The 11,932-nt window shown below is 34.7% G+C and overlaps 3 protein-coding genes across 3 annotated transcripts; 2 read left to right on the forward strand and 1 right to left on the reverse strand.

The window, feature by feature from the left end:
• Positions 1-1,046: 1,046 nt before the first annotated feature.
• LOC21393058 (probable WRKY transcription factor 65) lies at positions 1,047-2,487 on the reverse strand. Its single transcript, XM_010088928.2, has 3 exons — positions 2,256-2,487; positions 1,902-2,045; positions 1,047-1,674 (listed from the first exon to the last, which is right to left on the reverse strand). Exons 1-3 carry the CDS (start codon positions 2,336-2,338, stop codon positions 1,095-1,097), a joined length of 807 nt encoding a protein of 268 aa, XP_010087230.1. The 5' UTR covers positions 2,339-2,487; the 3' UTR covers positions 1,047-1,094.
• Positions 2,488-6,331: 3,844 nt separating this feature from the next.
• LOC21393059 lies at positions 6,332-7,312 on the forward strand. Its single transcript, XM_010088929.2, has one exon. The coding sequence runs from the start codon at positions 6,359-6,361 to the stop codon at positions 7,310-7,312; it is 954 nt and encodes a 317-aa protein (XP_010087231.1). The 5' UTR covers positions 6,332-6,358.
• Positions 7,313-8,577: 1,265 nt separating this feature from the next.
• LOC21393060 (DELLA protein RGL1) lies at positions 8,578-10,912 on the forward strand. The gene is made up of 3 exons (XM_024163807.1): positions 8,578-9,430; positions 9,467-9,670; positions 10,182-10,912. Exons 1-3 carry the CDS (start codon positions 8,578-8,580, stop codon positions 10,910-10,912), a joined length of 1,788 nt encoding a protein of 595 aa, XP_024019575.1.
• Positions 10,913-11,932: the final 1,020 nt, after the last annotated feature.

Below are 11,932 nucleotides of genomic sequence, written 5' to 3' on the forward strand. Positions count from 1 at the left end.
TTTGGCTTTTTTTAAGGGAAATCTATGACGGAAAAACCAAAAAAAAAAAAAAAAAAAAAAGTATCATAAACCTTTTTGTGGGTGAATTCCCGAACCGAACCTGATCCGAATATATCAAATCAGAAACTTGAAAAAGAGAAAGTGGGAAAAAAAATCCAACACCAAATCAACCACCCATTAAATATATAACCGAATCTCTCTACTCCCATTATCACCAAAAAAAAAAAAAAAAAACCTCACCGCAGAAAGATCTTTGCATTACTGGCTCGTGAATCTCGTGTCATCTCCTCACAAAAGTCGTCAAGTTTGTTTGTGTTTGCGGGACCAAGTGATTCAAAGAATATACAGCTACCACTAACTTTTGCCAACACTAAAAATCAAGAAAAATGTTACTAACATCATTGGTGATACGACGTGATAGTAAATTTTCTTTTTCCACTAGTAAAAAAAAAAAAAAAAAAAAAAAAACGTTAGGGTTCTCATTCCTCACTCAGAGCTTCTAATCAAATAAAAAAAAAAATCGTTAGTGTCTTCACTTCACTCAGTGTTTATAAAATTAACTGATCTCAGTTATATAAGAAATCAACTGATTTTATTGATGCAATAATCAAAGATCTAAAACCTATTCTCTTATCTTTTCACAACCCAAGTTTCAGCAGTCTACTTTACTGTTTTTTTTTTTAATATAAATAGAGATGTGTGTGGCGGTGTCTAATATCACTAATTCACTATATATACAGGAGTATATTAAAACTGTCATACATATAAATGAGGTTCAATTCTTTTTGTTATATGCGAGAGCTTAATGAGACACATGCGGTGGTAGTGATTTTGAATAGCAGTTTCCAACACCAAAAGATGCAAATTTATCATCCATTTGTAAAGTAAATCAACAAGATCATGCCAAATAGAAAGAACAACAACTACAAGTACTACCCCTAGTAGGGAAAATCTCATATAATTAGCACTTTAGCTTAGCTAGGTACATATAATTACATTATATTCTAAGGCAGATACCACTATAACAAAAAAAAGAAAAAAAAAAAAGAAAAAAAAAAGAAAAAAAAAAAGAAGAGAGGGCACTAACACATGGATCAAGAAGGGACAAAAGGAATCCTGATCTCATCGGAAAGATGGCTTCTCATGAAGCCCGTGAAGGAGGAAGAAGTGGGCAACTCTTCAAGCTCGTCAAAGAAATCGTTATTTTCTTCTGATATTTTGGGTTTTGAGAAGCACAAGAGTTGATGAGTACGGGACACATTGATGAGGGGCTCTTCATCCAAGGGAAACGTCCCACCAAGTAATGTGTCACATATTGTCGTTTTCTCTATTAAAGGGTCTTCTTCTTCTAGGCCAATTACTATGTCTTGGGAACATCTAATTGGGGACTGTATGTAGTGGAAATGATCTTGATCATCTTTTTCTAGCTCTGACTGATTCTTCTCTTCTTGTACCATTGGTGGAGGAAGATCATGATGATCATGATCTTCTTGATCCTTGGATTGCTTTTCTTGCTGTTCTTTGGTAAGTGTAGTTGTTGCATTAGAGATGTCAGGACCAGGATGGTTATGGCTAGAAGTGTAGGTGATTATAAGCAAGGAATCGTCTGTTTTGCATCTCTCTACTTGTTTTTTGGCTGAGCAACCTTTTGATGTGCTACACCTATAATAACCTCTGCATGAAAAGCCCAAGACAAATCTTAATTGATGGAGTTCATAAATTATGTGTCAAGAACAATTTAGAAGAAGAATTATAAAATAATATCACCCTTTAATTTGGTCATGGGGTCTAATAAATTAAGAAGAAAATTACCCCCATTTCATCTATATATACAAATTAGAAGTTGAGAAGAAATTAGAGGAATTTTATAAAGGAAATTACTTGTCGTAATTATAAATTACCTTGGATAAGGAGAGCCTTTTATGGGCTTTTGGCCATATTTCCTCCAAGACCAGAAATCAGAAGGGGGTCCTTCGTTCTTTAGTAATTTCCCTACCTTATTTGTTCCTATCCTCACTTTAACAACTGTCTTCTCCACCACCTTCCTATAAATAATTAAATGGTACCATCACAAACAAGTCCTTATGAAAGTTCCAAAATAATTAGAAGCAAGAATAAGCAGCTAAGCAGACCGTAAAAAAGAAAATTTATTAAAAAAAAAAAGGGGCTCTAGAGAAAACGTAGGCTAATTTTCCAAATTACTAAAAAAGAAGAGCAAAGAAAAAACATAAAATTTTTCTGCCATGCATGCATACCTTTTTTTGGACGCATGACTTTGTGGTCTGAGTTCTTTTGGCAAAACCTCAGAGTCCAGCTTTAGAGAGAGAGAATCATCCATGCATAAAAGGGTTGAGCAAAAATTGTGTTTTTTCTTCTTCTGTGGCAAACGAAGAAAAGAAAAGAAAAAAGCTTTTAGTAAATAGAGATATAGAGAGAGTTTGCTGCAGGAGATCAGTGTAGAAATATATTAGATCAAACAAGATCAGAACTGATCTATAATTGATTAAGAGAGAGAAAATAAAAGAAAAGAAAAGAAAAAGAAAAGAAAGGAAAGATGATAGAGGATAGAGAAGAGAAGATGAATATGACAAAAATACTAGTAGCTTTCGCTCTTTTCTTTCACTCAATAAATATAATAAGCTATATGAACAACTATCCAGGCCAATATCATCACCCCACTCTGCCCCACCCCCACAACCACCTTGCAATTAATATTATAATATCCAAAGGCCCAACCATAAATCCCATTGCTAGATATTTCCCAATCCTCTTCATCCTTGTCCTTTACAAATGCAATTTGGCACCCTGATACTATATATATATTTATACTTGTAAACTTACAATGATATAAATCCAGCTCGTAAAGGTGGCATCATAGTGTAGCGGTTATTTCATATATAATTTTATCGTATAATATAGAGTTTAAATCTCTAATGCGTTTAGTTCATAAATTCAGAATTATTCTCAATTTACGTGTGTGTTTTTATGAGAAAAAACACTGTAACAAGTCACAAATTATGACACAAATGCTTACTCCAAACACACCAAGTCCTCAATTTTTTAGTCCAATCTTGTAACGGAATATGTATAACACAAATAATATTCAATATTGAAGTTATGCTAATAAGTCACTACTAAGGCTTCGCGTTAAATATATGAAACAATTTATATGTCAGGAAAAAAATACTATTTTTTTAATATTATAATTGAGTATGCCAATCTCTATTCTTGCAATTACCTTTTCAATAAATAATTAAAAAAAAATTATACGTTAGACCATGTAGCCTTGAGAAACAAGAGTGATCTTCGTCTCTTGAGGGCGCAAAAAAAAAAAAAAAAATTCACACTAACAAATGTCACAGTCCCGTTCACTTCGCTGATTCGAGTTTGTAATTCGAAAGATGTGATTTTATTTGAGAATTTTTTACTGTAGTAAAAAAGTTAGATGTGACTGTTTCTGAGAACTTTTTACTGTAACAAAACTCAAATTTTAAACTCGAATCGGCGAAATGAACAGAGAGCATCAAGTAATATTTGAGTGTGCAATTGTCACGTGGGTCCAGCTTTAGTTCTTCTGAGAAAAAATCTGATGGTGTTAAATACCACATGTTAGTAGACGATGGATTCTATATAATATACGACTTATAAATGAAAGCCGCCTTTTTATTAGTTACGGCGGTTAACCTCAGTAGTTCTGATTTTATTTTTATATTATTTTTGTTACTTTTTCTTTCACATTAATCTATGGTCGCCACGTGGATATCGTGCTGAGTAGGCCAAGCAAAAAAAAATCCCCTCCACCAATTATATGCACTTGTTGGATAGTGTATATTCACGGATAAATTTGACAGAAAATCTCCATCATCTTTCCCATAAAGGTCACGGTCAACGTGCGACTTCTTAACACAACAAGGGAAAGGAATTAGGCTCAATGTGTGAGTTAAATTCACTGGGCGTTAGTGGGTTGACTAAGTCCATTTAGAAACACCCCGATCAATGAGCTTCAGAAAAGAAAAAAAAAAAAAAAATATATATATATATATATATATATAGTACCAATTTCAGATAAGAATCATTATTATATAAGATGGTCAAGATGTCCCTTTTGCTGTCAATAAAACATATGAACAAGTAGTACTACTACCAAAATTAATGTTCCAAAGTCTTGTTCATTGTATAGTTTTTGTGCTTAATAAGAAAAATGGGTAGAAATGTTTCCCCCTAATTTTTCCCCTTCAAGCTTTGATTGATACAAATGAAAGACCAAGTCAATTTTTGATTTGAAGATATAAGACACGAGATTCACACATAAAAAGTAAAAACATTATTTTTTAAACTATGTGACGTGCAGATATTGTGTCTCGAACTGTCATTTTGATAACGTCATCAACTATTAGACTTTAATTGTTATTAATTTTAAAATTCATGGTGCATTTTTTTAGAATTGAAAGTTTAATATCCATTATGCAAAAATGATTAGTTTAAGATGGCAATGCAATTACTTTTTTTTGAGATTTCATCTAATTTTATGGATCCAAGCTGGTAAATATTCAAAAGAGGATGTCTATCATTGCAAGAGCCAGAAAAAGTATGGCTAGTGGAATTAATGTGATCATCAATGGATCAACCACACCCAGTCATTTGATGTCCAACTAATTAATGGGCTATTGGACCCTCTGCACAGCCTGATCATCTTGGTCACTTCAGCAATTTTGAGCCCACCAAGCTCCTATGGAAGAGACAATCAAAAGAGTACCCTTTTGAGCTATTAGATAACACCAAAATAACTGATTATACATAAACAAAGAAGGTCAAAGGGTATATATTATGTAAATAGTGGTTATTAATTCTTGTATTTTTTAAGCAATAAGAGAGAAGAATCACTAACTGATCTCATTTAAGAAATGAGTGAAGCTCATGTTAGGTTAGGTTTTGAGGAGTGTCAAAGCAACAATTAAGAGAAGCACCATTAGAAAAATCAGAATGTCGAGATCATGAGAAAATTAATGGATAATCCATACGTACTTGTGGGGTCGGGATAGGATTATCAATTAATCATTTACCATTAATCCAATTTCATTATGTATAATCCTTCACATCATAGGACATGTTGGTTGGAGTGGGTTAACGTGTTGACTTTATAAAATTATGATCAGTAGGGATGTCTTAAAATTTATAAATAGAAACACGACAAATTAACTAGCATAACATTGTTTGTATAATATATGAGACTGTCTCTGGTAGGCCGTCTTATCGGTAGAACTAGTTTTCTGACCGTTAAATCTAGTTGAAATTAAATAAGATTAAAAAAAATATGCAGAACAAATAGTTTCTAATGTAGATTTAACGGCTGAAAATAGTTGAAAATAGTTTTATTTATTTTTTGATCGTACGAGAGAAACTCCCTAAATATATATATAGTAAATTAACAACTTTGTTTGCCCTCTGCAATTCTTATACAACAGTATAAATGACATTTCATATCAGGCACGCGATGCTAGCTAGTAGCTTAAATTTTACGCTTTAACTTTTAACATATAATATGAGATCAAAAGAAAAAACAATCTTATAACATATATTTGATTGTTCTTCTCATAGAATTCATGGATTCAAACAGTACTACTAATATATTAACTCTCTATTAAGACGCATTTACAAATTCTTCATGAAGTATAATGGTATTAAACGTGCTTGGATATTGTTGTTTTTTAGAATGATTTTCTTTTAGAACATCAAAATCCTTCTTTTTTTTTTTTTTTTTTTTGAAGCTAGTCTATTTTATATATTGGCTCTTCTAGTTTCTTTAATAATGTCGTGTGAAAAAAGGAAAAAGAAAATCCATTACGGTTATTTGGCTGCAACTTGCCACGTTGGAATGGCTCAAGTCAAGGGAGACAACTATATATTCCCGGTTTAGAATCATACATATATATATATACACACACATATTACAATATTATATATGCACGTACACGGTACACACTACAAGACATAGATATTAATCACATAATTTAACTTAATGCATATGTGAAACATATATGATAGAAGGGGGGAAAAAAACCAAGATTTTTTAAAACGCCAAAATCTTTTGTTAAGCAAAATAATAAAATTCACGTATTCCATTACCTGGTTGTCAAATTATATTTAATACACGACCAACGACGTGGCAACCACTTTATATATATTCCTCTCTCCGCAACTAATAATTGGGTCAGCTCACCTCAGCTGGTAAACATGATCAAGACATATAAACCCTAACAAATCATGATATATACATTATATTATCAACGTCAATATATATGCATTTCTTGTCACATTTATCCAAACAAAACAAATTCAGCTTTTGCCAAAAAAAAAAATGCAGGTTGATCATCATCATCATCAAACCTCTTCTGGTCATAATATTGATCAGAAATATTCCCAGAAGAAGAAGTTTTTCATCAATTATTCAGTCCTAATTATGAATAATATCAAAGGGCCATTTCGCGTCATAACAACGACACTCCTCAGCCTCTTACTTCCGCTGTCGTTTCTCCTCCTGGCAAGGCTTTCCTCCGTTCGTTTCGTCTTAAGCCTCACCTCTTTTCCCTCCCCAGAACCCTCCACTTTCTTCTCCATTTTCCTCTGCACAAACCCAGCTCTCCTTTACTCTCTCGTCTCCACTGTAAGCATTTCAACTCTCATTCACAATCTCACAGGTAACAAACTCACTCTCTTAAGCCCTTCTTCTTCTTCTGATCATCATGATCAAAATTATATTCGACGTCCAAGATTATACGCTTCATGGTTTTTTCTCTGCACGCTTCAAGTCTGCGTCGGGTTAGGAATCGAAGGAAGCGTGGCTTTAGGGACGGATTATAGTTTCTCGAGCTTTAATGGTACGGACAAGAGGACGTTGTTCAGTAGAGTGATATTTTTCCTTGGTTTGCATGAGACGATGATTCATTGGTCAAGACTGGGGGTGAGGCCGGTGGTGGACGACACTATTTTCGGTGTCGTTTCGACGACCGAGAAGTGGGTTCAGAGAGGGGCCATGGCCGGAGGTTTTACGAGCCTTTGGTATTGGAGGATGAGGGATGAGATTGAGTCGTTGGTGGTGGTGGCTGAGATCAAAGGAGAGATGTCCATGGCCGTTGGATTGGGTGACTTTGCTGGGTGGTGGTTGTATTATCTGACGGTGACGGTTGGGATGGTTAGGCTTGTTAAGGGTCTTATGTGGGTTGGCATGTCTTTGTTTTGTTGTAGGAGGTCATTGGGATTAACATTAGATGATGATGATGATGAAAATCATGATCACGAAGACAAAGTCTGAAGCAACGGCAATGTATGTTAGTCTTCCATTGTTTTACCAACTTCTACCAAATACCTTTAACAAAAAAAAAAAAAAAAGAAAAAAGAAAAAAAGAAAAAGAAAAGAAAGATTCTTGCTTATTGTATACTGCTCTTGAAACAAGAAAGGGTCCATTAATTGACCAATATATTAATGTACTCATCCTTTATTATTCTTTGTCATCAACAATATTTTTTGGTCATTTCACATCGTTTTTATTTATTACAAATTAGTTGGTTGGGAACTCAACTTCTACCATATATATATATATACACACACACACACACACACCTACCTTTTTCCTTTTTTTTTTTTAAAAGATTATTGCTTAATGTATACTCTTGAACAAGGAGGGTCCATTAATGGACGGATATATTGTACTCTATTTATCATTTTTCCGTTGTGAACTTTATTAATTCTGATACTGAGTCTAATGACAACTATGTATATACATAATATATATGCAAGTGGATGAATTTATAATTCAGAGCAAACTTATTTCAAGCAAACAGAGGGTACTAATTAATTAGCTGATCACGTAGTTTGTTGTGTGAGTGTGTGCACCAGGTTTGAATTCCAAAATTTTATTTTTTATTAGTAAAGTAGCAACCATAGACCCCGCGGTGTATTAAAGAAAGTGAAAGAAATAACAACTTTTTTCAGGAGAAAAAAGTTATATCCTAACTTTCATGACATAATCCAACCATTAATAATTATAGGCTAATTTTGTAGTTCCCATTACTTGTATTGCTTGTCTTTTGATTTTGTCCTTTCAAAACACTCACAAGTCAGTAACGTTTGTCTTTAATTATTAGACTCCTAATTCATTTCCCATTCTCATCCGGATTTTGGCTCATCTTCTTTTCTAATTATTAATTTTGGTGGAATATTTCATAAAATATATCCTGCTGATGTACTCACATTTGTCTTCCTAATTGGACTCTTCCTCTTGCACTGGGGATAAAAACGTAACCCCACATGCATATTTTAATATATGTACATATAGTACTCTTTATAGAATAGTTCTTTAATCAAATTCTAGCAAGGCATACATTATTACGTCTCCATACAAGCCTACTGACCTCCATTGATAACATCGATCGCAATATCGCTATCACTTGGAGGTTTAAACATCATGATTCATAACCAACCAAGGACACAAATGATCATATACAATTGTATTTTTTTGATAGAGATTATCATCTCATAAACGTATTACTAAGTTTAGTCTTCCAGCTTTCTGTGAGATGGCTAATGATCATCATTCGTTCTATCTTAGTTCACCATTCAATTTCGATGAAATCCAGGGCGGCAACTATGTTCCTATTTCAGATCATCATCAAGATGAGGAGCCGATCTTCAGTGTAAACAAAGCGAAAAACGACCATTTGTTGGGTTTGGAAGACCATGGAGATCATGATCTTTCAGTTGATTATCATCAATATGGCAATAATTTCACTGGTCAAAAAGGACAAGCTGATCATCAATTTTCCAAAGATCAAGATCAACAACAACAACGCTCCATTTTCGACGATTTTGACACGAGCTCCATCTTCCTACCAACACAACCAACGGAAGAAATTAGTACTTCTAGTACTTTTAGTACAACTCATAATATTGTAGAAGCGATTAAGCAAAAGCCAATTCAAACGCCTTTGTCTTCCCTAAAGCTCCTAAGCAACAACAGAAACGCCTTCAACAAGTTGAAGATTGAAAACTTCATAACCAAATTACCACAAAGCAGCAGCTATAACAAGACTTATTCTCTCCGTCAGAAGCTATCAACCGAAGATATCGTGAGGATCGCCGGAGCAAGATACATACAATTCTCGGACCAAGGCAATTACCATGGTTACTGCACGCCTTTACACCCTTTTGGCTGCGCTCTCTCAGGCCTCTCTGATGGCGAAACAAAAGACGTCGAGCTCGTCCACATTCTCCTGGCAGCGGCCGAGAAAGTAGGCTTCCAACAGTTCGATCGGGCGACCAGATTGCTCCAAAACTGTGAAGTGATCGCCGCCTCTAGATCCAACCCTGTCGAGAGAGTTGTCGCCGTTTTCGCTGGAGCTCTTCGAGAGAGGATTGAGAGAGAAAATGGAAGCATGTTCAACAGTAGTACTAGACCAAAGAGAGTAGTGTTTGTGGAGAAAAATTTAGCGGAAAACGATGAGATAACACAAGGATTGAGTACTAACCTTGCGACGCTTAGATACCACCAACAGGTTCCTTTCCTTCAAGTGATGCAGTTCCCAGCTATCCAAGCTATAGTGGAGAGTTTTGAGCCTGCGACTAAGCTTCACTTGATTGATCTCGAGATAAGAAGCGGAATCCAATGGACAGGTACTAATGCCAGGCAATATCCAATCTATAGTAAAGATTGGATTTTTAAGATTAATGATCTCATCCAATCTATGATAATTATGCATAAAATGAAATCTTAAACTAGTTTAATTATTGAATGTGAAGATTAATTAAGAATGCCAAAACTAATTAAGAGAAAAAAAAAATAGAGCATTACTAGAGAAATTAAAATTTTCAAGCATATTTCTTCAACCTAAACAAACAAGTACTCTTCCCTGTAATCATGTACAGAAGAAATAAGAATTAGTATAGCATGAATATTTATTGTCAAATTTTCATATAATCAAATATTTAAAACTATATATATATATATATTTAAAATGCATTGGATTAATTAGTGCAGTTTGGAAGATTAGATTTCGCAATTTAGAAAAAGAAAAAAGAAAAAAAATTGACATAGTCTAATCCATTTAGATTTTCTTTTCATCCAATCTAGATTGGTCAATTATCTAATTTATACATTGAATAATTGTCTCTCTTATATGGACAGGATTGATGCAAGCGCTAGCTGCGCGAGAGGAAAGGCCAATTGAGCTTCTTAAAATCACTGCCATTGGAGTAAGAGGAAAGCAGAAAATAGAGGAGACGAGAAAACGTTTAGTGAGTCTCGCGGAATCTTTGAACCTGCTCTTTTCGTTTAACGCAGTGATTGTCTCGGACATGGAAGATATCAAAGAAGAATTGTTCGAAATCGACCGCAATGAGACCGTCATCGTTCACTCCTCGTTATTCCTAAGGACAATGCTTTGGAGGCCTCATTGCCTGGAAAAGCTAATGAGAGTGATCAGGAATCTTAGGCCTTCCATGATGGTGGTGGCGGAAGTGGAAGCAGATCATAATTCACCATCCTTCGCAAGGCGATTCATCGAGGTGTTGTTCTTCTACGCCGCGTTCTTCGACTGCTTGGAGACTTGCATAAATCTGGAAGATTTTAGGACAACGATGGAAGAAATCTTAGCTGTCGGGATCAAAAACATGGTGGCGACGGAGAGGAGTGAGAGGATTTATAGAAATGTGAGAATAAATGTGTGGAGGGCTTTCTTTACCAGGTTTGGAATGGTGGAGATAAAACTGAGTGACTCATCTCACTACCAAGCTAGCCTTGTGGCTAAACAGTTTGGCTGTGGGAATTCATGTACTCTTGAAAGGAATGGCAAGTGCCTAATGGTTGGGTGGAAAGGAACCGCAATTCATTCCTTTTCAGCTTGGAAGTTCCTTTGATATATATAGAAGATATATATATATATGTGTGTGTGTGTGTGTGTGTAGTTCTGCAAAATTTAACTAGTGTGATGTTCTTGGATTGTTCCTTCCAATTTACTCCTTTTGTTTTTATTGGAGTGTTCATTTAAAGTTAACTTGTTGTTGACTTGTTCTTCATCGTTCTCGCCGTCCCCTTCCACCATGCTGTCGATGATATCTCGATCGTCTCTAGGGGTCGTCGATCTCCTGAAGCAAGGGATCGTCGTCACTGTGTTCATCTCATTTAGTGGACGTTTGGTTCATGAATTCAGAATTATGATTCATAACCATTCTCATTTTAGTGTGTTTTTTTTTTAAAAGAAAAACACTGTAGAGAACCATAAATCATGATTCAGAATCATGGATGAATACAAGAAACAAATAACCCCTTAACCTTTAGAAACTGCACTATATAAAGTGTTGAAGCCTTGCCTCCCAACAGCTTAGATTAAAAGTAAGTGGGAGCTGAAGAGATGCCTGACACGGAGATGTGATGTATGACGTTATCGACATGACTGATTACGCTTCTGAAGAAGCATCTTCAGATACGAAGGCATCATTGCCTAAGACTAGAATCCTTTGTGAGCAAGTAAATCCTAAATGGAGAATCAAAATGGAGAACACTCTTGGACAGCTCGAAGCAATCCAGATGAATACCTCGAAGCAATATGCTCATCAAAACGCGTTCGTAATGAATTTAATTAAAACCCTCTTTAATTAAAATATTACTAATACATGTGATAACTAGAGTTATTTTCTCTCACATTTGCATTTCAGTTAGCTTGCTCTCAAGAATTTTTTGTTGATTTGTAGGTTTATTTTAATTATTTATGTTATTTCTATTTTAATTTCCCCTCTATTTATTTATTTTATCCTCATTTGTCTAATTAAATTAGGTGAAAGGTGTAATTGGCAATTTAATTGGAAGTAAAAAGAAGTAAAAACTGGAATAAATTAAAATTTCATCCGGAATAGGAGATTTCCCACGCGCAGAGTTCA

This window comes from Morus notabilis, unplaced genomic scaffold, assembly GCF_000414095.1.
Source record: "Morus notabilis unplaced genomic scaffold, ASM41409v2 Scaffold793, whole genome shotgun sequence".
NCBI classification, from domain to species: Eukaryota; Viridiplantae; Streptophyta; class Magnoliopsida; order Rosales; family Moraceae; genus Morus; species Morus notabilis.

Excerpts from the sequence above, each read along its gene's own strand:
- LOC21393059 (XM_010088929.2), top strand. The coding sequence starts at position 6,359 with ATGCAGGTTGATCATCATCATCATCAAACCTCTTCTGGTCATAATATT.
- LOC21393060 (XM_024163807.1), top strand. The coding sequence starts at position 8,578 with ATGGCTAATGATCATCATTCGTTCTATCTTAGTTCACCATTCAATTTC. Across the intron at positions 9,431-9,466 it reads GATTGAGAGAGAAAATGGAA|TGTTTGTGGAGAAAAATTTA; the intron begins GCATGTTCAACA and ends CAAAGAGAGTAG. Across the intron at positions 9,671-10,181 it reads AAGCGGAATCCAATGGACAG|GATTGATGCAAGCGCTAGCT; the intron begins GTACTAATGCCA and ends TTATATGGACAG.
- LOC21393058 (XM_010088928.2), bottom strand. The coding sequence starts at position 2,338 with ATGGATGATTCTCTCTCTCTAAAGCTGGACTCTGAGGTTTTGCCAAAA. Across the intron at positions 2,046-2,255 it reads AGTCATGCGTCCAAAAAAAG|GAAGGTGGTGGAGAAGACAG; the intron begins GTATGCATGCAT and ends AATTATTTATAG. Across the intron at positions 1,675-1,901 it reads AAAGGCTCTCCTTATCCAAG|AGGTTATTATAGGTGTAGCA; the intron begins GTAATTTATAAT and ends CTTTTCATGCAG.